Source organism: Moschus berezovskii, chromosome 4 (genome assembly GCF_049115385.1).
Source record: "Moschus berezovskii isolate FMDL1 chromosome 4, NW_MosBer_1.0, whole genome shotgun sequence".
Classification (NCBI taxonomy): domain Eukaryota; kingdom Metazoa; phylum Chordata; class Mammalia; order Artiodactyla; family Moschidae; genus Moschus; species Moschus berezovskii.
The window spans coordinates 93,161,183-93,187,938 of record NC_142463.1 but is presented as its reverse complement, the minus strand read 5'-3'; the positions used below and the strand labels follow the sequence as shown (position 1 = coordinate 93,187,938).

Below are 26,756 nucleotides of genomic sequence, written 5' to 3'. Positions count from 1 at the left end.
TGAGATGGTTGGATGGCATCACCAACTCAATGGACATGGGTTTGGGTGGACTCCAGGAGTTGGTGATGGACAGGGAGGCCTGGCGTGCTGCGGTTCATGGGGTCGCAGAGAGTCGGACACTGAACTGAATATTTAATCCTCACAGCCTTGAGTAGGAAGGTAACAATACACTCTCCATAATACAGGTGAGAAAACAGGCTGTTGGACTGAATAAATTACCTGAAGTTACATAGTGGGAGCAGGCATTTGAATGCAGTTGTGGGCTCAAAGCCCATGGTTTGTTCAGTAAGAGCCTTAGGGAGCATTGTAACTTTGTACATGGGGCTCCTGAAAGACATTTGGTACTTACTAGTTTTCCCTGACTGCAGTTCTTCCAGGAACTCCCCCTAAAGCCTCTTTGTAAAATGCTTAGTTAGTGTAACTTACATCTTGGGCTTCCCTGGTGGCTCAGAGGTTAAAGCGTCTGCCTCCAATGCTGGAGACCCGGGTCCGATCCCTGAGTCGGGAAGATCCCCTGGAGAAGGAAATGGTAATTCCCACTCCGGTATTCTTGCCTGGAGAATCCCGTGGACAGAGAAGCCTGGTAGGCTACAGTCCACGGGGTCGCAAAGAGTCGGACACGACTGAGTGACTTCACTTTTCAACATCTTAAAGCAAATATTTAGATATACAAAAAATGACTTTTTGATTAGTCATTCTTCCCGTGCTTTTCTTTAATCAGCCATTCCTCTTGAAACCCAACAGAACTTTTAGCTGTAAGGATGGGAAAAGCTGTCAAGAAGCAAAAGCAGAAAGGAAACCACTGCCAATGTGTGGAATATAAAAATAATCTGGGTAAAATGATTGTAAATTATTCTGTGGGAGTTACTTTTATCTTGGTCGATTTTCCTCATCGGTAAAACAGGGATAGTAACTTCCATTTATGTCGATTTGCTAGCTAATCCGAAATTAGCTAGCAAACATTTACAACTGCCCATTTTAGGCTTTCTAGACTGGTCTAATCATTATCTCATTAGCTTTAAACGGACCCAAATGCTGGCCAAGCAAGGACACTGCTTCAGTTGAGGTTAGAATAACCGTTAGAGGTCAGTGTTCCATTAACGGCCAAATATATATATATATATATAGGAGAGGAAAGCAGCTTACTTAAAACCTTAACCTATTCTTACATATTCATTTGAGGTCGCAACCGTTCCTTTCTTCTGACCTCTGTCAGCCTGCTTGAATTCTTAACCTACAGACAGTTCTTCCCTCGCTACCTGCCAGTATCCTAACTGGGAAAGTGTCTCGGAACTGTCGTAAGCCTTGGCTCCTCTCTTCCTTCATTTACCCTTGAGCACTCAGAAAGCTGAAGTCTCAGAGCGGTTGAGAGGCGGGAGAGATTTAATAAGCCGCAGCTTGCCAGGCCTTTCGTTCCAGATCAGCGTAAATTCACGAAAACATTTGTTCCTTCAGCAAAAGTTGAGAAACTGTAGGCCAGGCTCGTGCCAGACCCTAGTTTCTTACCTCATGGAGCCCCCAGCCCACTGAGGAAGGCCGACAGTAAATAATGAAGCACAACGAAATATAAAACACAAGGAAAGACGAGTGTTGCAAAGAAACGAACAGGGAACTACTGAAATATCTGGACCGACCTCCTTTAGACGGATGGCTGGGAAGTCATTTCTGAAGGGTGATCTGAGGGAGCTTTTCAGAGTCGGCACCACCGCGGTGTGGCTCCCCAGCCCCTCGGTCCGAAGCCTGGCCGAGGCTCCGCGGGAAGGCCCCGGGTCGGGGGTGGAGCCAACTTCACAGCAAACCCCGGAAAGCGGAAGCTGCGGCCCGGCTGCACCGTGGTCTGCGGAGCTGCTGCTTCCCAGGTCTGGGTCGGCTGAGTCACGGCCCGGCCCGGCCTAGCGAGGACGCGTGCCCGCCGCCCCAAAGCAGCTGCCGCCCGGACCTTGGGGCCTCTGCACTTGCCTTTTCCGGCCGGGCACAAAACCCTCGGCCGTTAGCGACTGACAGTCTAGCGAATACCCCCTTCACTTTTTTATCGCCCTCCTTCCTCAGTTCATTGTTTGGTTCTTTTAGGGTCAGTCCGATGACCCTGTAGGTCGGGCTTGGAGGGCGCCGGCTCTCTGGCGGCAGACTGCCCTCGTCTGGGCGCTGGGCAGCCGGCTGCCTCCGAGGCTGGGGCGGCCTCCGCGGTCTCCATGGTAACGGCCCGGCCGGCGTCTCTGCCTCGGGGGAAAGATGCGGCCTGCGGGGTCCGCCGCCTCGCCCCCGGCCTCACGGGCGGGCCGGGGCCACTGAGAAGGAAGGTCCCGGCCGCCGGACGGCGGGGCATTGGTCACCAGGTGAGTGCCGGACCTTGGGGAGAGGAGGAGGGAGGGTGCGGGTCAACTGCAGTGACCTCCCCTCCTGCTTTCCTGCATCCCTAAACACACCCGCACAAAGTCTCTCAGGCTCCGGTCGCCGCTGCGCCAGAGGGTTTTTGTTTTTGGGGTTTTTTTTGTATTTTTTTTTTCCCCTGGCAAACAGCCGGAGAACGAGACGGTCAGCAGCTTATGGAGAGGCTGAGAGAAGCGTTTTTTGACTTCTATCCAAACTGGGAAAGTACCTTTAAACTACTGGACTCACCGACTGGTTTTCCTTCGTTTTCAGTGAAATCCCGTTCTCTGGCTGGAGACACAGATGGCCTCAAATGAGAGAGATGCTATATCGTGGTACCAAAAGAAGGTAATATCAGTGTATTTTTATTTGTAAAGCATGCTTCCTGCAGAAAGCTCCCACAAAGAATACCTATCATGTTAGTTTTTAATGAGTTTGGTAGTGCAGTGTATTCTTACATGGTATCTCAAATGGAAAACCTAGTACAAGGTCACTAGGTCTTCTGAATTCAGTTCCAGGTCCCCGCATGAGATTTTCAACCTCCCATCTCCATACTACATTCACAGTGTCACAGCAGTGCTATGAGAGTTTGCTTATCATCAAATTGCTGTTTTTTTAGACGTAAAACTTTTATCTGCACAGCTCAGACTGTTACTGTCAGCAGTCTTAATGAGCTGCCCATTACCTTTTATTTCTATTTAGTTTTCTACTGATATTTTTTCTTAAGTGGAAATATCTTTTAAGCTTGATATTTAATTTGAAAAATTTTGGACATTGCTTCCAGCTAAGTTTGGAATTTTGAAAGAAATAGTCCTTGGAAATAATAATTTATCCTAGCCTCAGAAAAGCACAGACATTTCCCAAATATCATATAGACACTTTAAATAGTTTCATGACTTTTGTGAGACTTGGCCTAAATAAAAGGATTTCGTTTCCATCATTTAAGTAGCCTGCATCTTATTTCAGATTGGAGCATATGATCAGCAGATATGGGAAAAGTCAATCGAACAGACTCAGATTAAGGTAAACTGATTTCTTTGATTTTTTTTCCACTTTGTTTCTCTGCATTAATGTGTTGTGAGTACTGGATTGTACTTACTTTTTTTAAAAAAACCTGCACTTATCCACTAAGGTACTCTTTGTTCTTTGACGTTTATAAGGAAAACAACAGTACCAGTGGGATGATAAATGACGATCAACATTTGGCCTCCGTATGAGAGAAACAGAAAGGGGTAGTTGGTCTATGATTAATTTGAAATCAAATATCCAGTATAAATGGCACTATGGCTCTTTAACTGGCAGTAGTTAAGAGTTCAGAGAAGGCAATGGTGAGCCACTCCAGTACTCTTGCCTAGAAAATCCCATGGATGGAGGAGCCTGGTAGGCTGCAGTCCGTGGGGTCGCTAGGGGTCGGACACGACTGAGCGACTTCACTTTCTCTTTTCACTTTCACACATTGGAGAAGGAAATGGCAACCCACTCCAGTGTTCTTGCCTGGAGAATCCCGGGGACGGGGGACCCTGGTGGGCTTCTGTCTATGGGGTCACACAGAGTCGGACACGACTGAAGTGACGCAGCAGCAGCAGTTAAGAGTTAGTTGTGGTCATACAAGGCCCATTTGCTAGAGCTTCAAGGTTTTCAAGAGAAGCTGTGAAAATGAACTATGCAGGTTTTTTAGAGCGTCTCCTCCTCTTTGCCTCTCTCCTCCCTCTTCTCCTTTACCCTTGCCTTTCATCCCCCACCCCTCCCACTCCCTCTTCCTCTGCAAGTCAAATAAAATCCATTTGTTACCTGAATCACTTTTTCAATTACTGGTTTAGAGTATGATCTTAAGTATTTCAGGTTCTTAAACGTTTTTCTACACTACTTTTGGATCTGAGCAGTTTCTTGGAGTTATTTCATGCTAACCAAACAACCAAAATTGATGTGTAATTCAAATGCCAGTTTATTAATTTATAATAGGGGAAGGAAGGGTTAAAGAATCTAATGTTCCCAAACCAGGGCTGTGGGATCAGTATGTGTTGCGGGAGTCGGGGGGTTGGCGGGGGTGGGGGTGTTGCACATTAGCCATGGAATTGCTGCTTGGTAGCCATATGTAATTGCATAGTCTTGAGAGATGTGGAACAGCCTAAAGACCATCCTGCCCTTAAAGAATGTCTATTGACCTTAATATTTAGATCTATAGATTTAGGGTCTTACCTCCTTGGAAAGTACTGAATAATGGCTGGCAGATTCTTGTTTTTGGACCTTTCTTTTTAAAAGATCTTTCCTCAGACCCTGTGTTAACATTAAAAAAATATTTATGTCTGTGTGTTACGTTGCTTCAGTCGTGTCTGATTCTTTGCAACCCTATGAACTGTAGCCCACCAGGCTCCTCTGTCCATGGGATTCTCTAGGCAAGAATACTGGAGTGGGTTGCCATGCCCTACTCTAGGGGATCTTCCCAACCGAGGGATCAAACCCACGCCTCTTAGGTCTCCTGCATTGGCAGGCAGGTTCTTTACCATTAGCACCACCTGGGAAGCCCAGTACAACTTAATAGTTTGTTCTGTTTATCTCCAAGTCAGATTGGTTGGGCTGGGACATTTAAATCTCAGCTGAAATACTTTTAGGGTGTGTTCTTTTTATAAGCCAATCAACTAAGAAGTTATTAGATGGTACTTGGTTAACTTTTTCACAATTCTGTACCATTTCTGATGTTTTATATTAATAGGAGATGGGGTTAGTATGAGTAAATCCCCCAGTTTTATATTGTAACTCTCAAATCCTGTCCTGTTGTTCTTTTGTGAGCTCCAAAAAGTGAGGGTAGTAAGTCTGGTATAATGGAAAGCGCCCAGTACTAGGGGTTGGATTTCCTTTTGTGAGCTGTCTCTAGTTTTGTGATCTTGAAAAAGCCCTGTAGTTTGACTGATTTTGGTTTATTTATGCTTGAAAAGATTTTACCTCCTGCTATACAGTTTGTTTGTTTCGGAGAAGGCAATGGCAAGCCACTCCAGTACTCTTGCCTAGAAAATCCCATGGATGGAGGAGCCTGGTTGGCTGTAGTCCGTGGGGTCGCTAAGGGTCGGACACGACTGAGCGACTTCACTTTCACTTTTCACTTTCACACATTGGAGAAGGAAATGGCAACCCACTCCAGTGTTCTTGCCTGGAGAATCCCAGGGACGGGGGAGCCTGGTGGGCTTCTGTCTATGGGGTCACACAGAGTCGGACACGACTGAAGTGACTTAGCAGCAGTAGCAGCATACAGTTTGTTTCGGAGAAGGCAATGGCAAGCCACTCCAGTACTCTTGCTTAGAAAATCGCATGGACAGAGGAGCCTGGTAGGCTGCAGTCCATGGGGTCGCTACTAGTCAGACACTGAGCGACTTAACTTTCACTTTTCACTTTCACACATTGGAGAAGGAAATGACAACCCATTCTTGCCTGGAGAATCCCAGGGACGGTGGAGCCTGGTCAGCTGCCATCTATGGGGTCGCACAGAGTTGGACACGACTGAAGCGACTTAGCAGCAGCATACAATTTCTTTACCTACCTCTTTCCTCTGCCTGATTTAAATATTTCCACAGCTCTTATTTCCATGCCATTTTATTATACATACCCTCCTTTTGGTACACTGTATCCTGTGTTATTTGTTAACTTGTGTGTTTTCATGGACCTCAAGGACAGGAATTGCATTTGTATCCGATTTTTTAGAACATCTTGATTCATACTAGGAACTTGGTGTTTCTGTATTCGATTAAAGCTCACCTATTAGGTATATTTTTAATCATTGTTTTCTCATAAGGTAATCTTAACACCTCCTTAGTTTAGCAGTGGAAAGAATAAAATTAAAGAGAACTCTAAAATTTACCGTTAAGGGACCAAGGCCTCCCAGGTGCTAACAATACAGTCAACAAGACACACATGGTTCTTGCCTTCATGAATTTCACAATCTAATGGTAGTGGGAGAAAAGCCAACTTTTTAAGTATGTATAAGTCTTAGATGAAAACTGACAATAGTATAGGTTACAAAGAAGTATTTAATGCAATTTAAAACAGATTACACAAATATAATGATTTTTGAAAACAAAGATAAAGGAAAAAATTTGAAAACAAAAAATAACATCAGATGACAGTATAATAAAATTAGCAATTATATAATAAAAATATAATTCAAAGTTATAAAAAACATAAATTAAAAAATCTTAACTTATAAAAAGTGGTAGGCACTGTACTACAAACATTTATTGAGCTACTATGTTTAAAGCACTTTGCTCAGTGCTGATTACAAGGAGAAAAAGTATTTACAAACAGAAGTATAACAATTGTATAAGGGAAGAAGAGGTAGCCAAATCTTGTTGGAGTATAAGGTATGTAAATGAGATGATAGATCATAAGTCAGTTTGGAGCTGAGTTCACTGTTCTGAGAACTTTAGACACTATATTATAGAAAATGAAAAAAATTGTATGGTTTTGAGTAGAGGAAGCATATCATACCTGTTTTTTTGGAGGATAGAAATAAAAATGTAGTTATAACAAAATTTGTAGAGGGCTTCCAAAGCAATGCTTGATGAAATTATGTCACTCTAAATGTCTATATTAACAAAAACAATGCCTGGATTGATTAGGAAGAGTCACAATGATTCAAGCTAATATGAAAAGAATCAGAAATAAAATAAGTCAAAATAAAGGGAAAGAAATATCAAAAATAAAACTAAAACAAATATTTATGTATTCTTCATTTAACAAACATTTGTTAGCAGCTATCTATCATGTGTAGGCAATAGGCTAGGCAATATGTCTGTATAATGATGAACAGAAACATTCAACTTTTTTTTCATGGAGCTTATGGTAATGTGGAAGACAAAACAATAGTAAAATTAATCCTAGTAATGAATAAAAATTGCTTTGTGATAAATGCTAAGAGAGAAAGCTATTTTCAAGCTGTTATAACAGGGAAATGGACCTAGTCAAAGAAGCCTTCCCTGAAGAATTGATGTGTCAAATGAGATCTGAAGGATAAATAGCAGTTAATTAGGTCAAGAACAAATACACTAATCCTACACAAATTCTTGAAGCCGAGGAGAAAGTGTGCTTCCCAACTCATTTTAGGAGACCAGTATTACCCTGATTACAAAGACAGCACCAGAGAATTGTTGTAACTATACTACAAAGCTACAGTAATCCAAACAGTATGGTATTGGCACAAACAGACAAATAGATCAGTGGAATAAAATAGAACATCCAGAAATGAACCTACACTTATATGAGCAATTAATCTACAACAGAGGAGGCAAGAATATGCAATGAGGGAAGGACAGTCTCTTCAATAAATGGTATTGGGAAAGCTGAAAAACTACATGCAAAGACTCAAGCTGGACTACTCTCTCACATGATGCACAAAAATAAATTCAAAATAGATTTAAAACTTAAATGTAAGACCTAGAACTATAAAACTTCCAGAAGAAAACATAGGCTGTACAGTCTTTGACATTGGTCATAATAATATTTTTTTGGATATGTATCTTCAGTTAAGAGAAATAAAAGCAAAAATAAACAGGGCTACAACAAACTAAAAGAATTCTGCACAGTAAAGAAAACTATCAATAAAATGAAAAGAAATAAAAATCCCACCTATTGAATGGGAGAAGATACTTACAAATGGTTTATCCAAATATACAAAAAATTCATACCAGTCAACATCAAAGAAAGAAACCTATTAAAAAATGGACAGAGGATCTGAGTAGACATTTGCCAAAGAAGACATACAGATGATCAACAGACACATGAAAAGATGTTCAATGTATTAATCATAAGGGAAATCCAAACCACAGAGAAATATCACCTCACATGGCAGAAGAGCTATTATCAAAAAGACAATAAATTACAGTTGTTGGTGAAGATGTGGAGAAAAGGGAACCTTTTTGCACTATTGGTGGAAATGTATTAGTGCAGCCACTATGGAAAACAGTATGAAGATTCCTTAAAAAATTAGAACAACCATGTGGCCTAGCAATTCTACTGTTGGGTAGAAACAAAAACACTAATTATAAAAAATATATGCACTCCTATGTTCATAGTAGCTTTGTTTACAATAGCCAAGATAATGGAAGCAACATAAGTGCTCATCAACAGATGGATGGATAAAGATGTGGTATCTATATACAATGGAAAATTACTCAGTCATGTAAGAATGAAATCTTGCTGTTTGTGACAACATGAATGGCCGAGAGGATGTTATTAGTGAAATAGTCAAGAGAAAGACAAAAACTCTATGATTTCTATTAATATGTGGAATCTAAAAAATAGATGAACAAGCAAAACAAAAAATGCTATAGATGTAGGTAGAGTAAACAGGTATTGCCACAGAGGGATTACAAAGGGAAAGAAATAGGTGAGGGAGATTAAGAGGTACAATCTTCCAGTTGCAGAATGAATGAGTCACTAGTATGAAATGTAGTGTGGGGAATATGGTCGGTAATTATGTAAGATCTTTGCACGGAAAGATGATAATTAGACTTGGTGATCATCCTGAACTGTATAAAGATATGAAATTACTATGTTGTATAACATACTGTTTTAGGTCAATTATATTTCAAAAACAAACCCAGAGAAAAAGGGATCAGGTATGTGATTACCAGAGGTAGGGAGTTGGGGGAGGGGGAATTGGATGAAGGCAGTCAGAAGATACAAACTTCCAATTATAAGATAAATTAGTTCAGTTCAGCAGCTCAGTCATGTCCGACTCTTTGCGACCCCATGAATCACAGCACGCCAGGCCTCCCTGTCCATCACCAACTCCCAGAGTTCACTCAAACTCATGTCCATAGAGTTGGTGATGCCATCCAGCCATCTCATTCTCTGTCCCCCTTCTCCTCCCGCCCCCAGTCCTTAGTACTAGGAATGAAATGTTCAACATGATAAACATAAGTAATGCTTCTATATGTTATATTTGAAAGTTGTTAACAGAGTAAATCCTAAGAGTTTGCATCACAAGGAAAAAAATTTTTCTATTTTTAAAATTTTATATCTATGAGATGGTAGATGTTCACTAAATTTATTGTGATAATCATTTCATAATGTATGTAAGTCATATTATTATGCTCTGTATCGTAAACTTAATACAGTGTTGTAAGGCCTGGTGGGCTTCCGTCTGTGGGGTCACACAGAGTTGGACACGACTGAAGTGACTTAGCAGCAGCAGCAGCAGCATGTCGATTATATCTCAGTAAAACTGGAAGAAAAAAGTCCTACCTGAGACATAATACGGAGTTTTTGATAACTATCATACTGATTTATTAAAAAAAAAAAAAGAAAATTTGTCCTAAACATGCATTGGCCCAAAAATGTAAAAATTAGCAAACCAAATTCAATAACATACAAAATGGATTATCTACTGTGACCAAGTAGGATATCTGAGAAATGGATCATTAGTTTAAAATTTGAAGATGATATACCAAATAGGAAAAGGAGTACGTCAAGGTATATTGTCACCCTGCTTATTTAACTTATATGCAGAGTACACCATGAGGAACGCTAGGCTGGAAGAAGCACAAGCTGGAATCAAGATTGCCGGGAGAAATATCAATAGCCTCAGATATGCAGATGATACCACCCTCATGGCAGAAAGTGAAGAGGAACTAAAAAGCCTCTTGATGAAAGTGAAAGAGGAGAGTGAAAAGGTTGGCTTGAAGCTCAACATTCAGAAAACAAAGATCATGGCATCTGGTCCCATCACTTTATGGGAAATAGATGGGGAAACAGTGGAAACAGTGTCAGACTTTATTTTTTGGGGCTCCAAAATCACTGCAGATGGTGACTGCAGCCATGAAATGAAAAGACGCTTACTCCTTGGAAGGAAAGTTATGACCAACCTTGATAGTGTGTTGAAAAGCAGAGACATTACTTTGCCAACCAAGGTCCGTCTAGTCAAGGCTATGGTTTTTCCCATGGTCATGTATGGATGTGAGAGTTGGACTGTGAAGAAAGCTGATCGCCGAAGAATTGATGCTTTTGAACTGTGGTGTTGGAGAAGACTCTTGAGAGTCCCTTATACTGCAAGGAGATCCAACCAGTCCATTCTAAAGGAGATCAGTCCTGGGTGTTCATTGGAAGGACTGATGCTAAAGCTGAAACTCCAATACTTTGGCCACCTCATGCGATGAGTTGACTCACTGGAAAAAACTGATGCTGGGAGTGATTGAGGGCATGAGGAGAAGGGGACGACAGAAGGAGATGGCTGGATGGCATCACCGACTCGACGGAGGTGGGTTTGAGTGAACTCCGGGAGTTGGTGATGGACAGGGAGGCCTGGCGTGCTGTGATTCATGGGGTCGCAAAGAATCAGACACGACTGAGCGACTGAACTGAAGACATTACTAACAATAAATGAGTTTAGCAAGCCTTCTAGATTTAAAATCAATATACAAAAATTATTTGTGTATCTGTATACCAGCAATGAGTGTTCCAAAAATGAGATTAAGAAAACAGTTTATTCACAGTAGTATCAAAAATAGTAAAATACTTAAGAGTAAGTTTAACATAGCATATATAAGACCTGTACACTGAAAACTACAGAACATTGCTAAGAAAAATTAAAGATCTGAAGAAATGGAGTAACATTTCATGTTTGGGATCTGAAAGGCCTAACATTGTTAAGATGGCAATCCTCTCCACATATATTAATATCTATAGATTCATTATAATCCCTTTAAAATTCCAGCTGTCTTCTTTTTCTTTTGGTAAAAATTGATAAGCTAATTCTAAGGTTGATCAGGAAGGCAAAAGACCTAGAACATTCAAGGTAACTTTAAGAAGAACAGAATTTGAAGGTTTACTGCATCCCAAGGGCTTCCCTTGTGGTTCAGCTGGTAAAGAATCTACCTGCAATGCTGGAGACCTGGGTTTGATCCCTGGGTTGGGAAGATCCCCTGGAGAAGGGAAAGGCTGCTCACTTCAGTATTCTGGCCTGGAGAATTCCATGGACTCTAGTCCATGGGGTCACAAAGAGTTGGAAATTACTGAGCAACTTTCACTTCACTGGATCCAAGATTTACTGCTGCTGTTGCCGCTGCTGAGTCACTTCAGTCATGTCCTACTCTGTGCGACCCCATAGACAGCAGCCCACCAGGCTTGCCCGTCCCTGGGATTCTCCAGGCAAGAACACTGGAGTGGGTTGCCATTTCCTTCTCCAATGCATGAAAGTGAAAAGTGAAAGTGAAGATGTTCAGTTGTATCCGACTCTTAGCGACCCCATGGACTGCAGCCTACCAGGCTCCTCTGTCCATGGGACTCTCCAGGCAAGAGTACTGGAGTGGCCAAGACTTACTGTAAAGCTGTAAATAATTCAGATAGTATAGTATTAACATGAGTAATAGCCCAATGGAATAGAATAGAAAATCTAGAAATAAATCCTTAAGTTTTGATAAATTGATTTTGGCAAAGATGCCAAAACAATTCAATGAGAAATGATAGTCTTTTCAACAAATGGTGCTGGTACAATTGGATATCCACATATATAAAAATAAACTTTTAATTCTTACTTCACACTGTATACAAAAATTAATTAAAAAGGATCGTGGGGTTTAGTGTAAGAACTGAAAGTCTGACCTAAAAGAAAACATAGAAGATCGTTCTTACCTTAAGATAGGCAAAGATTTCTTAGAAAAACGGTTATGAAAGAAAAAATTTGATAAATTTGGCTTCATCAAAAATTAAAACCTTTCTTCAAAATATCCCATTTTAAAAAATGAAAGAGCAAGCCATGGACTGTGAGAAAATATTTTCAAATTGTAATATGTGGAGCATTTGTGCCTATGATACATAACTCCTACAACTCAGAAGACAAAAAACCCAGTTTAACAATGGGCTGCTGCTGCTGCTGCTGCTAAGTCACTTCAGTCGTGTCCGACTCTGTGTGACCCCATAGACGGAAGCCCACCAGGCTCCCCTGTCCCTGGGATTCTCCAGGCAAGAACACTGGAGTGGGTTGCCATTTCCTTCTCCAATGTGTGAAAGTGAAAAGTGAAAGTGAAGTCGTTCAGTCGTGTCCGACCCTTAGCGACCCCACAGACTGCAGCCTACCAGGCTCCTCCATCCATGGGATTTTCTAGGCAAGAGTACTGGAGTGGCTTGCCATTGCCTTCTCCGTTAACAATGGGCAGAAGATTTTAATAGATATATCACTAAAGACAATAGCTGAAATGATTGGGCCTGTCCAAAGATGCTCAACATTACTAGCGAAGTATGAATTAAAACCACAGTGAGATAATATTATACCCCTATTTGTTGTGTACAATCGCTCAGTTATGTCCGACTCTTTGCAACCCTATGGATTGCAGCATGCCAGGCTTCCCTGTCCTTCAGTATCATACAGAGTTTGCTCAAAGTCATGTCCATTGAGTCGATGATGCCATCCAGCCATCTTATCCTCTGTCACTCCCTTCTCTTCCTACCTTCAATCTTTCCTAACCTGAGGGTCTTTTCTGACAAGTCGGCTTTTCACATCATGTGGCCAAAGGGTTAGAGCTTTTGCATCAGTCCTTCCAATGAACATTCAGGACTGATTTCCTTTAGGATTGGCTGGTTTCATCTCCTTACTGTCCAAGGGACTCTCAAGAGTCTTCTCCAGCACCGCAGTTGTAAAGCATCAATTCTTTGTCATTCAGCCTTCTTTATGGTCCAGCTCTCACATCCATACATGACTACTGGAAAAACCATAGCTTTGACTATTGACCTTTGTTGGCAAAGTGATATCTTTGCTTTTTAATATGCCGTTTAGGTTTGCCATAACTTTTCTTCCAAGGAGCAAATGTCTTAATTTCATGGCTTCAGTCACCGTCCACAGTGATTTTGGAGCCCAAGAAAATAAAGTCTGACACTGTTTCCCCATCTATTTTCCATGAGGTGATGGGACTGGATGTCATGATCTTACTTTTTGAATGTTGAGTTTTAAGCCAGCTTTTTCACCCTCGTCTTTCACCTTCATCAAGGGGTTCTTTAGTTCATTTTCGCTTTCTGCCATTAGGGTCGTGTCATCTGAGGTTATTGATACTTCTGGCAATCTTGATTCCAGCTTGTGCTTCATCCAACCCTGCATTTCACGTGATGTACTCTGCATGTAAGTTAAATAAGCAGGGTGACAATATACAGCCTTGATGTACTCCTTTCACAATATTGAATCAGTTCATTGTTTCATGTCCGGTTCTAACTGTTGCTTCTTGACCTGCATACAGGTTTCTCAGGAGTCAGGTAAGATGGTCTGGTATTCCTACCTCTTTAAGAATTTTCCACAGTTTATTGTGATTCACACAGTCAAGGGCTTTAGCATAGCCAATGAAGCAGAAGTAGATGTTTTTCTGGAGTTCGCTTTCTTTTTCTGTGATCTGATGGTTGTTGGTGATTTGATCTCTGATTTCCTCTGCCTTTTCTAAATCCACCTTGTACATCTGGAAGTTCTTGGTTCAGGTATTGTCAAAGCCTAGCTTGACAAATTTTGAACATTACTTTGCTAGCATGTGAAATGAGTGCAATTGTGTGGTACTTTGAACGTTCTTTGCCATTGCCCTTCTTTGGGATTGGAATGAAAACTGACCTTTTCCAGTCTTGTGGCCAAGGCTGAGTTTTCCAAATTTGCTGGCACGTTGAATGTAGCACTTTAACAGCATCATCTTTTAGGATTTGAAATAGCTCAGCTGGAATCCCATCACTTCCAGTAGCTTTGTTCATAGTAATGCTTACTAAGGCCCACTTGGATGTCTGGCTCTAGGTGACTGATAACGCTATCGTGGTTATCCAGGTCATTAAAACCTTTGGTGTACAGTTCTTCTGTGTATTCTTGCCACCTCTTCTTAATACCTTCTGCTTCTGTTAGGTCCATACTGTTTCTGTCCTTTGTTGTGTCCATCTTTGCCTGAAATGTTCCCTTGGAATCTCTCATTTTCTTGAAGGGACCTCTAGTCTTTCCCATTCTGTTGTGTTCCTCTATTTCTTTGCATTGTTCACTTCACCTGTTATAATGACTAAAATTAAAAAGACTAACTTTACCAGGTGTTGGCCAGGACATGGAGCAACTAGAATTATCATGCACTGCTGGTGGGAACGGAAAGTGGAAACTAGTTTGATGGTTTCTTAAAAATTTAAATACGTACTTCTTATATGACCCAGCATTTCCATATAGTTACCTATGCGAGAGAAATAAAAACATAGGAACGTATTCAAATATTCATAGCAATACTATTCCTAATTACCAAAAAACTAGAAAAAAGTCCAAATGTCTGTCAACTTGTGAGTAGATAAATAAATGTATTATATCCATACAATGGAATATGACTCAGCAGTAAAAATTGTTGACACATGCTACAACATGATGCACCTCAAAAATGTTATGTACGTAAAAGGGGCCAGACACAAAAGACTGTATTCTGTGATTCAGTTTACATGAAATTTCTGAAAAGGCAAATCTGTAGAAATAGAAAGCAGACAGGTGTTTTCCTATTGCTGGGGGATAGGAATACAGATTTATTGCCATTCTTATTTTTCAGGTGATGGAAATGTTCTAAAATATGAACATTATAATGGTTGCACAACTCTCTAAATTTACCAGAAATCTACCAAGTTAATTACTAAAACTACACCTAAATATGAATGAGTTTTGCACAGTATTAATTATACCTCAATATGGCTATTTTCTTAAATCACACCAATAGAAAAGAAACAGAGATCATAATGTAGTACACAAGAATTCATTTATATGTCCAATGAAATTTGTCTTCTAAAATTTTTAATTAAGAGAATATGTTAAATCTAAGATTATTTTCAGTGATGAAGCTCAAATTGGTCCCCCTCCCCCACCAAAAGAATAAAACAAGAATGGTCTCTATTACTACTTAACATGCTGTCTGAGATATTTGTTAAGATTAGCAAAGCATTCTAATTACTATTATCTTTGCTTTTAAAATATTTTAAATTTTTCCTTTATTTTTCTAATTAATTTTGGAATATAAAAAAATCAGTATTTGAAAATATGATTTTACACCTAGAAAATTTTAAATGGCTAATCATAAACACAGAGGTGATTTCAGCTGTATTTGTAACATTTTATTTCTTGAGCGGGAATGGTAGGTACATGACAGATATGACTCTTCATTAAAGATGACAGTTGAAATATGTACATTAATCTCTATCTGGTTTCTTCTGAAACTCCTCTAAAATTACAGTAAATAAGAAAAAAATCAGCCCTCAAGAACTGAAAGAAATGTAAGTTTAAACTTCCTGTTTTAGAACACCTGTGTTTAGTGATTACTAGTGGGGAGAGGGAAGAAGAGAGGGGCAAACAATCATCTATAAAATAAGCTGCAAGGATTTATTGTACAACCCGAAGAATATAGCAAAATAACTATAGATGGCGTATAGCCTTTAAAAATTGTGAATCATTATATTGTATATCTGTAATTTATATAATATTATACATCAACTGTTGTTCAGTTTAAAAGTTAAGGGAAGAAAGTCCCTGTATTTAATTTCTGAAAGACTCAGGAATTAGATGCATCAGGTCTAACTGCAGGTGTAAGGTATTACAGAACTGAAAGTAGAATTGCTTGAGCATATGTATTAGGGGCAATAGACCTATCCTCAGATCCTCCTCCTAATTCTCCACAACTTCATAGCCACCCTTATCTTCCATTGACAAAAGATTGAAGTTTGCTTTATGGAGAGGCTGAACCAGAGAAGTTCCAGATTCTGGAATACCATACACAAATGAAAATGAGGTGAAATAATGGACTAGTAAAGGAGATCAAGTAAAAGGCTGTGGCCACGTTTATAATCTCTAAACAAAAGACTGGAATTTCTTTTGCATGAGCTGACCGAAAAGTTTTAAAGATATTGGAAGTGAAATGTCTGGCTATCCTCTACAGTGAGGCCATTGTTCAACAAGAGCTTCCCCTGTCCCCCCTCCACTGCGAACTGAATGGGTATTCAGCATGATAGTGCCTTGCTCTTAAGTGTAAATGGATAATTGAAAATGCTCAAATATTTGAGACCTAAAAAAAGATGGAAACATTTTTTAAAGTGATACAGGAATTTTAAGAATACTATTTTAAAAGATACAATTAATATATTTAAAATACTGGATACTGTTTTTTTTTTCAAAGTCTATAAATGAAAAAGAGAACCAGAAAATAAAAGTAACAAAAATAAATTCAGTAGAAAAGTTGGAAGATAAACTTGAGGCCATTTCCTAGAAAAATAGTATGAAAGAATAGGGAAAAGGAATATTAAAAAATGAGTACAGTTCATGCAGGAAGCCTAATATCCAACTCGTATGTGTTCCAGGAGAAAGAAATACAAGGAGGAGAAGTAATTATCAAATAAATAATATTTTAAAAAACTTCCCAGGACTGAAATAAACACATTTACAGATCAAAAGGATCTTTTGAGTAATCAGCATTATTATGAAATTTCAGAACTAAATTTAGAGAAATTCAATTCGTTCTGCTTCCTGTGTTTCTCTTGTGAGTCTCCCTTATTCACACAAAACACCACTTCTGGTCACCAAATGTGTGGAAGTCTTTTCCCACACCAGGCAATTCTCTGTGACACCAGCTGGGTGTCCTGCAGTTCAACCCAGTTGTGACTCTGTGTACCTGGAAATAGTGTCAGCTCCTACAGGTAAAGGCCTTGGTCCCACAGGACTGCTCCTGTCCCACTTGGGATGCCAGCTGCAAGAAGTAGGTCCCCAACTTCTGTCCAGTTTGGCTATAAGCAGGGGTTCTCATAACCTTCTCTTCGGGTTTGATTAATTTCCTAGGGTGGTTCACACAACTCAGGGAAACACTTCCTCAAACAATTATCAGTTTATTAAATAATATGATAAAGGGTACAGATGAATAGCTAGATGAAGGGATACTTAGGGTGTGAGGTCTGGGAGAGTCCTGAGCATAGGAGCTTCTGTCCCTGTGGAGTCTGGGGTATGTTACCCTACTGGTGTGTATGTTCACTAACCTGGAAGCTCTCTGAACCCTATACAGACTATTGAGGTTTTTATGGAGGCTTCACCTAGTTGACATGACATTAGCATGGTAGTGATATAATCTTTGTATCGGAGGTTATTGATATTTCTCCTGGCAATCTTGATTCCAGCTTGTGATTCTTCCAGCCCAGCATTTTGCATGATGTGCTTTGCATATAAGTTAAATAAGCAAGGTGACAATATACAGCCTGATATACTCCTTTCGCAATTTTAAACCAGTCCATTGTTCCGTATCCAGTTCTAACTGTTGCTTCTTGACCTGCATACAGGTTTTTCAGGAGACAGATAATGTGGTTTGTTATTCTCATCTCTTTAAGAATTTTCCACAGTTTGTTGTGATCCACACAGTCAAAGGCTTTTGTGTAGTCAGTGAAGCAGAAGTAGATGTTTTTCTGGAATTCCCTGATTTCTCCATGATCCAATAAATGTTGGCAATTTGAACTCTGGTTCCTCTGCCTTTTCTAAATCCAGCTTGTACATCTTCAAGTTCTTGGTTTATATACTGGTGAAGCCTATGTTGAATGATTTTGAGCATAACCTTACTAGCATGTGAAATGAGTGCAGTTGTACAGTAGTTTGTACATTCTTTGGCACTGCCCTTCTTTGGGGTTGGAATACAAATGACCTTTTCTAGTCCTTGGCCACTGCTGAGTTTTCCAAATTTGCTGGCATATTGAGTACAGCCTTTAATAGCATCATCTTTTAGGGTTGGAAATAGCTCAGCTGGAATTCCATCACCTCCACTAGCTTTGTTTGTAATAATGCTTCCTGAGGCTCACTTGGCTTCACATTCCAGGATGTCACACTCTAGATGAGTGACCACACCATCATGGTTATCTGGGTCATTATGACCTTTTTTGTATAGTCCTTCTGTGTATTCTTGCCATCTCTTCTTAATCTCTTCTGTTTCTATTAGGTCCTTGCCATTTCTGTCCTTTATTGTGCCCATCTTTGCATGGTATCTCTTTCCCTTGGTATCTCCAATTTTCTTAGAGAGATCTCTAGTCTTTCCCATTGGAGAAGGCAATGGCAAGCCACTCCAGTACTCTTGCCTAGAAAATCCCATGGATGGAGGAGCCTGGTAGGCTGCAGTCCGTGGGGTTGCTAAGGGTCAGACACGACTGAGCGACTTCACTTTCACTTTTCACTTTCACACATTGGAGAAGGAAATGGCAACCCACTCCAGTGTTCTTGCCTGGAGAATCCCAGGGACGGGGGAGCCTGGTGGGCTTCCGTCTATGGGGTCACACAGAGTCGGACAGGACTGAAGTGACTTAGCAGCAGCAGCAGCAGCAGTCTTTCCCATTATATTGTTTCCCTCTATTTCTTTGCACTGTTCACATAAGGCTTTCTTATCTCTCCTTGCTATTCTTTGGAACTCTGCATTTAGTTGGGTATATCTTTCCCTTTCTTGTTTGCCTTTTTGCTTCTCTTCTTTTCTCAGCTATTTGGAAGCCCTCCTTAAACAACCACTTTGCCTTGTTGCATTTCTTTTTCTTGGGGATGATTTTGATCACCACCTCCTGTATAGTGTTACAAACCTTCATCCATAGTTCTTCACACAGTCTGTCTATCAGATGTAATTGCTTGAATTAGATTGCTTGTCTAATTGCTTGTCACTTCCACTGTATAATCATAAGGGATTTGATTTAGGTCATATCTGAATGGTCTGGTGATTTTCCCTGGTTTCTTCAATTTAAGTCTAAATTTGGCAATAAGGAGCTTATGATCATCCTACAGTCAGCCCCAGGTGTTGTTTTTGCTGACTATTTAAAGCTTCTCCATGTTTGACTGCAAAACATATGATCAGTCTGATTTTGATATTGACTGTCTGGTGATGTTCATGTGTAGAGTCATCTCTTGTGTTGTTGGAAAAGGATGTTTGCTATGACCAGTGTATTCTCTTGGCAAAACTCTATTAGCCTTTGCACTGCTTCGTTTTGTACTTCAAGGCCAAACTTGCCTTGTTACTCCCCTAAGTATCTCTTGACTTCCTACTTTGGCATTCCAATCCCCTATGATAAAAAGGCCATCTTTTTATTGTATGTCTTCATAGAACCATTTAACTTCATATCTTTGGCATAAGCGCTTGGGGCATAGACTTACTGTCTATGTGATGTCGAACAGTTTGCCTTGGAAACACACCAAGATCATTCTGTTGTTTTGGAGATTGCAGCTAAGTATTGCATTTTGGACTCTTTCGTTGACTGTGAGGGCTATTCCATTCATTCTATGGTATTCTTGCTCACAATAGTAGATATAATGGTCATCTGAATTAAATTTGCCCATTCCTGTCCATTTTAGTTCACTGATTCCTAAAATATTGATGTTCACTCTTTCCATCTCCTGTTTGACCACATCCAACATACCTTGATTCATGGAATTAACACTCCATGGTCCTACGTAATACCATTCTTTACAGCGTTGGACTTTACTTTCACCACCAGACACATCCACAACAGGGCATTATTTCCGCTAACCATTATGCAAAAGTAAATCAAAGTGACAGTGAAACATCACCTCTTACCTGCTAAAATTTTCCGAGAAATCAAAAGATAATTAACATTGGTGAGGATACAGAGAAATGGGAGGTCTTGTATACTTTGTTGGAAATATAAATTGATAACAGCTGTTAGGGAAGAATATGGAGGCTCTGCAGAAACTTTTTTTTTTTCCTGCAAAAACTGAAAAATAGAACTACCTTATGATCTAATAATCCCTATCTCTGGATATTTATCCAAATAAAATTGCTTTCTTAAAGTTAAATCATGTTGTTGTTTTTTTTTTAAATATTTATTTGACTGCACTGGGTCTTACTTGAGGCATGTGAGATCTTTGTCACTGCATGTGGGCTCTCTAGTTGTGGCATGCAAGCTCTGGAATGAAATATGTTTTATTTATACCACTGGCAAAAACAAGTGTCATAAACATTTAGGCATGAACTTTGAAGTTAGACTTAAATATGTATTAAGTTTTCTGATTGTTCAATCCCTTCTCTTTAAGAAGACTGTTATGTCTACACCTTTTGTCATGTGACCCTCAGTGCCTTCCTGTGGTAGGGGAGCCCTTCCTTGCCCCACAGATTTCCAGCTTGGCCAGAGGACTGTGTTTTTCCCTCTGTTGGCCAGCCCTATGCCTTCTCTTTCCTATTCATTGAGCAGTTAGAGTGCTTGAGTTGGGGTTTGGAATTCTTCTGTGACCTCATCTTCATACTGATCCCATATTTTGAATTACCAAGACTTCTGGATTTTACTGTCTAGTATTTTGACTATGAATACTTTTCCCAGGTCATGCTTTTGATTGCCTGGACTGACCTGTTGTCTCCACTCATTTGTTTCACAAGCTATTGCCTGCAGCCAGAATGCCTGGAACACTGCAGGCTTCATGCTTTACATGTTCATTGTCTGTGTTTAAGTCAGCTTTTGTGCAGCAGCGACTGAATTGAGTATTGGCACACAGGTGGTATAGCTCACAAACCTTAAAATACCATCTGCCCTTTAGAGACAGAGTCTGTCCACTCCTGATCTAGGTTACTGGAGTCACTTTTTTAACTTTCTGTTTTCTCTGCTCCTTTTTCCCCCTCTCAACCCTCAGTAATTACTGAAGCCGGTTTATTGTTAATTTGTTTTTGTTTTTAACAGAAATATGATCATTTTTCTCATGTTTAAAACCGTTCTCTGACTTCCTTGTATCTTTACAGTAAGTGCACACTCAACATGATTATAATCTTCAAAATCTGGCTTCTCCCTACCTCCCTAGTTTCTCTCTGATACCTGAACGCCTTTTCACTTCGACTCTGCTTTAGGCTTTCTTGAATTTTATTTAGTTTTTGTCATGCTATCTTGTTTCTGGGTCTTCTCATAAACTTTTATTTTTTTATGAGTAATTTTATTTATTTATTTTTGACTGTGCTGGGTCTTTGTTGCTGCAAGGGCTTTTCTCCTAAGTTGCAGTGAGCGGGGGCTACTCTGTAGTTGTGATGTGCAGGCTTCTCGTTACGATGGCTTCTCTTGTTGTGGAGCACAGGCTCTAGGATGGCACATGGGCTCAGGAGTTGTGGCTCCTGGGCTCTAGAGCACAGGCTTAATAGTTGTGATGCACAGGCTAAGTTGCTTGGCGGCATGTGGGATCTTCCCAGACCAGGAATCAAACCCTGGTCTCCTGCATTGGCAGGTGGCTTCTTTACCACTGAGCCACCAGGGAAGCTTTCATATACTTAATTTCACCTTTTGCTACAGCTCATGTCCTTTCTTTGCAAATTTTTATACACTCTTCCAAGTCTTGGGTCAGGTATTATCTTCTTTTAGAAATCTTTGCCTTCTTAAATCTGAGTTAGATGTCCTTTACACTTATTCCTATTATGATGTACTTGCCTTGTAATCGTTGTTTTGTTGTTCATCATCTGTTGTAAACCAGATGACTTCCCTCTTTGTGCCTGACTACTATACAGTAGTATAGAATCAGTGGCAATAAAGCGAACATTTCAGCACACTTGAGAGAGTTGTGTAGCAGGGTTTCACTTGTCTTTTATCCCTTGTTAAATATGGAGTCCAAAGGTACGCATCAGTATTTGAGTGCTTTAGTTCCTCTGCCTAGAAGTAGGAACTATACTAGTCAGGTGGTTCGGAGCTTTGATGATGGTACACTGCTCTGTGGGGTACAAACAACAGAGTGGGCTAAATACAGCTGTACCTCGGTTCTGCAGAAAGTTTCCAGACCACTGCTCTAGAAGCTAGTGCAAGGGCATCTAGTTTACTCCTGTAATTGTTTCCTGGGCTGTGAGGTTGTGGCCCTGGGTTGTGGCCAAGAGGGACATTCACTCACAGCTCCCAAGGTTTAGTCCCATTGAACCTTTCAGAGGCTTGCGGATCTCTTCCTACATTGATTAGGAATGCATTTTGTACTGTATCGTGAGGGGCAGGATGTGCAGTGGTTATTAGGGAGAATGAATGTGTTAGTCTCAGTGCCTTGCTTTTCCTCATCTATAAAGTGAAGATAATAAAGCCCCCTATCTCACAGGACAGTTGTGATGACTAAGTGAATTAAATTAATATAAGTTTATGTAATAGGGGCTTCCCAAGGGGCGCTAGTGGTAAAGAACCAACCTGCCAATACAGGAGACATAAGAGATATGGTTTCAAAGTTTATGTAAAGTGCTTAGAATAGTGCCTGGCAAATGTTGCTTCTTCACATACATACTATAGAATGTGTAGGATCAAGCTGACAGATCCTAAAACAAAAGCATGACATAAGTGTTTTTTATTCTTCCTCAGCACAATCACATATGGAAGTATCTAGTGACTTTCTCATCTGACTCAAGAATGGTGGTCATCAATTACTTTTTTTGGACCATGAAACATGCAATTTTGGAGCCCAAGAAAATAGTCTATCACTGTTTCCATTTTTCCCCATCTGTTTGCCATGAAGTGATGGTATCGGATGCCATTATCTTAGTTCTTTGAATGTTGAGTTTTAAGCCAGCTTTTTCACTCTCCTCTTTCACCCTCATCAAGAGGCTCTTTAGTTTTCTTCACTTTCTGACATTAGGATAATGTCATCTGCATATCTGAGGTTATTGATATTTCTCCCAGCATGCTGCAGTCCAGGGGGTCGCAAAGAGTTGGATATGACTGAGTGACTGAACATCAACAATGAAGCATGTGGGATCTTAGCTTCCCAACCAGGGATCAAACCCACATCCCCTGCATTGGAAGTGAAGTCTAAACCACTAGACCACCAAGGAAGTCCTGGTCATCAATTTCTTAATGACTTTTGTCCTCTTCTTTTTGTTGTTCAGTTACTGAGTTGTGTCTGACTCTGCACCCCGTGGATTCCAGCATGCTAGACTTCCCTGTCCTTCACCTTTTCCCGGAGTTGGCCCAAACTCATGTCATTGAGTTGATGATACCATCCAATCATCTTATCCTCTGACACCCCCTTCCACTCTTGCCCTCAAATCTCTTCTAGCTTCAGGGTCTTTTCCATTGAGTCAGCTTTTTACCTCAGGTGGCCAAAATATTGGAGTTTCAGCTTCAGCATCAGTCCTTCCAATGAATACTCAGGGTTGATTTTCTTTCGGATTGACTAGTTTGATCTTGCAGTCCAAGGGACTTGCAAGAGTCTTCTCCAGCACCACAATTTGAAAACAATCCTTCGGTGCTTAGCCTTCTACATGGTCCAACTGTCACACCCATACAAGGCTACTGGAAAAATCATAGCTTTGACTATATGGACCTTTGTCTGCAAAGAGATGTCTCTGCTTTTTAATATGCTGTCTAGGTTTGTTACAGCTTTTCTTTCAAGCATCTTTTAATTTTGTGGCTGCAGTCACTGTCCGCAGTGATTTTGGAGCCCAAGAAGATAAAATCTGACACTGTTCCCACTTTTTGTCCATCTGTTCGCCATGAAGTGATGGGACCAGATTCCATGATCTTAGTTTTTTGAATGTTGAGTTTTAAGCCAGCCCTTTCACTCTCCTCTTTCACTTTCATCAAGAGGCTCTTTAGTTCCTCTTTGCTTTCTGCCATTAGAGTGGTATCAACTGCATATCTGAGATTGTTGATATTTCTCTTGTCAGTCTTGATTCCAGCTTGCGAATTATCCAGCCTGGCATTTCGCATGGTGTACTCTGCATAGAAGTTAAACGAGCAGGGTGACAATATGCAGCCTTGTTGTACTCCTTTCCCAATTTTGAGCCAGTTCATTGTTCCATGCCAGTTCTTACTGTTGCTTCTTGCGTACAGTTTCTCAGGAGACAGGCCAGGTGGTCTGGTATTCCCATCTCTTTAAGAATTTTCCAGTTTGTTGTGATCCATACAGTCACAGGCTTTTGTGTAGTCAATGAAGCAGAAGTAGATGTTTTCCTGGAAGTCCCTTGCTTTCTCTGTGATCCAGCAGATGCTGGCAATTTGATCTCTGGTTCCTCTGCCATCTAAATCCAGCTTGTACATCTGCAAGTTCTCGGTTTACTGTTGAAGCCTAGGTTGAAGAATTTTGAGCATAACCTTCCTAGCATGTGAAATGAACTGTTCAGTAGTTTGAACATTCTTTGTCATTTCCCTTCTTTGGGATTGGAATGAAAACTGACTTTTTCCAGTCCTGTGGCTAATGCTGAATTTTTCAAATTTACAGCACTTTCACAGCATCATCTTTTAGGATTTGAAATAGCTCAGCTGGAATTCTATCACCTCCACTAATTTTGTTTGTAGTAATTCTTCCTAAGGCCTACTTGACTTCACAATCCAGGATATCTGCTCTAGGTGAGGGACCACACCATCATGGTTATCTAGGTCATTAAGACCTTTTTTGTATAGTTCTTCTGTGTATTCTTGCCATCTATTCTTAATCTCTTCTGTTTCTGTTAGGTCCTTGCCATTTCTGTCCTTTATTGTGCCCATCTTTGCATGAAATGTTCTTTTGGTATCTCCAATCTTCTTGAAGAGATCTCTAGTCTTTCCCATTCTATTGTTTTCTTCTGTTTCTTTGCATTGGTCACTTAAGGCTTTCTTATCTCTCCTTACTATTCTCTGAAACTCTGCATTCATTTCAGTATATTTTTCCCTTTCTCTTTTCCTTTCACTTCTCTTCTTTTCTCAACTATTTGTAAGGCCTCCTCAGATAGCCACTTTGCCTTGTTGAGTTTCTTCTTTCTTGGGATGTTTTTGGTCACTGCCTCCTGTACAGTGTTAGAAACCTCCATCCATAGTTCTCCAGGCACTTTGTCTACCGGCTCTCATCCCTTAAATAGATTTGTCACTTCCACTGTATAATCTTAAGGGATTTGATTTAGGTCGTACCTGAATGGCCTAGTGGTTTTCCCTGCTTTCTTCAATTTACGTCTGAATTTGGCAATAAGGAGCCCATGATCTGAGGTACAGTCAACTCCAGATCTTGCTTTTGCTTACTATATAGAGTTACTCCATCTTTGGTTGCAAAGAATATGATCAGTCTGATTTTGATATTGACTGTCCGGTGATGTTCATGTGTAGAGTTGTCTCTTGTGTTGTTGGAAAAGGGTATTCTCTCTGACCAGTGTATTCTTTTGGCAAAACTCTGTTAGCCTTTGCCCTGCTTCATTTTGTACTCCAAAGCTGAACTTACCCGTTACTTCAAGTATATCTTGACTGTCTGCTTTTGCATTCCAATCTCTTGTAATGAAAAGGACATCTTTTTTTGGTGTTGGTTTTAGAAGGTCTTGTAGTTCTTCATGGGACCATTCAACCTCAGCTTCTTTGGCATCAGTGGTTGGGGCATAGACTTGGATTACTGTGATGTTGAATGGTTGCCTTGGAAACAAACCAAGATCACTCTGTTGTTTTTGAAATTGAACCCAAGTACTGCATTTCTGACTCTTGTTGACTATGAAGGTTAACCCCTTTCTTCGAATGGATTCGTGCCCACAGTAGTGGATACAATGGTTATCTGAATTAAATTTGTCCTTCCCATCCATTTTAGTGCACTGATTCCTAAGGTATCAATGTCCACTCTGTCTCTTGCTTGACCATGTCCAATTTACCTTGATTTGTGGACCTGACATTCCAGCTTCCTGTGCAGTATCATTCTTTATAGCATTGGATTTTCCTCTCAGCACCAGACACATCCACAAGTGAGCATCATTTCCGCTTTGGCCAAGCCTCTTCTTTCTGGAGCTATTTCTCCATTCTTCCCCAGTAGCATATTGGACACCTTCTGACCTGGGCAGCTCATCTTCCAGTGTCATATCTTTCTACCTTTTCACACTGTTAATGGGATTTTCAAGGTAAGAATACCAAAGTGGTTTGCCTTTCTCTTCTCCGGAGGACCATGTTTTGTCAGAACTCTTCACCATGACCCATCTGTCTTGGGTGGCCCTGCATGGCATGGCTCATAGCTTCATTGAGTTACACAAGGCTCTGATCCATATGATCATTTTGGTTAGCTTTCTGTGATTGTGGTTTTCATTCTGAAGACTGTGGGATTATAGTCTTGCTTCTTCTGTCTGTTCTCTGATGGATGAGGATAAGAGGCTTCCTGATGGGAGGAACTGGCTGTGGGGAAAACTGAGTCTTGCTCTGGTGGGCAGGGCCATGCTCAGTAAATCTTTAATCCAAATCCAATTTTTCCTCCTAGGAATGAAAAAGTGGTGAGGGAGGTTCAGGGAACATTTTCCTGAGGAACCCTCAAACATTCGGCTTTATTATCTATTTTCTCTTCTGCGCTGTACACACTCTGAAGATGAAGCCATGCTTTGACCTCCTTATTGCTCTTTGCTGAGCTCAAGGAGAGTGTCTGACATAGAGAAGAAGCATGTTGCGTTTGTTGACTAAGAGAATGAATGAATGTGTTTCCACTGTGAAGTAAGGTTTTCATAATTTGGTATTTACCTCTAGTTAAT

The 26,756-nt window shown here is 40.4% G+C and overlaps 1 protein-coding gene across 8 annotated transcripts in view; it reads left to right on the top strand.

The window, feature by feature from the left end:
• The first annotated feature begins 1,831 nt into the window (after positions 1-1,831).
• PHTF1 (putative homeodomain transcription factor 1) overlaps positions 1,832-26,756 on the top strand; it is an 83,078-nt gene continuing 58,153 nt past the window's right edge. For 5 of the 8 annotated variants that reach the window (XM_088835594.1, XM_088835596.1, XM_088835597.1 and 2 more), the window contains exons 1-3: positions 1,835-2,336; positions 2,644-2,718; positions 3,337-3,393. In XM_088835594.1, coding sequence (XP_088691720.1) covers positions 2,674-2,718; positions 3,337-3,393 — 102 coding nt within the window. In that variant the 5' untranslated portion in view covers positions 1,835-2,336; positions 2,644-2,673. Of the gene's footprint in view, positions 2,337-2,643; positions 2,719-3,336; positions 3,394-26,756 lie in introns of all 8 variants that reach the window. The other 3 variants (XM_055402973.2, XM_088835600.1, XM_088835599.1) reach the window with 3 other exon arrangements.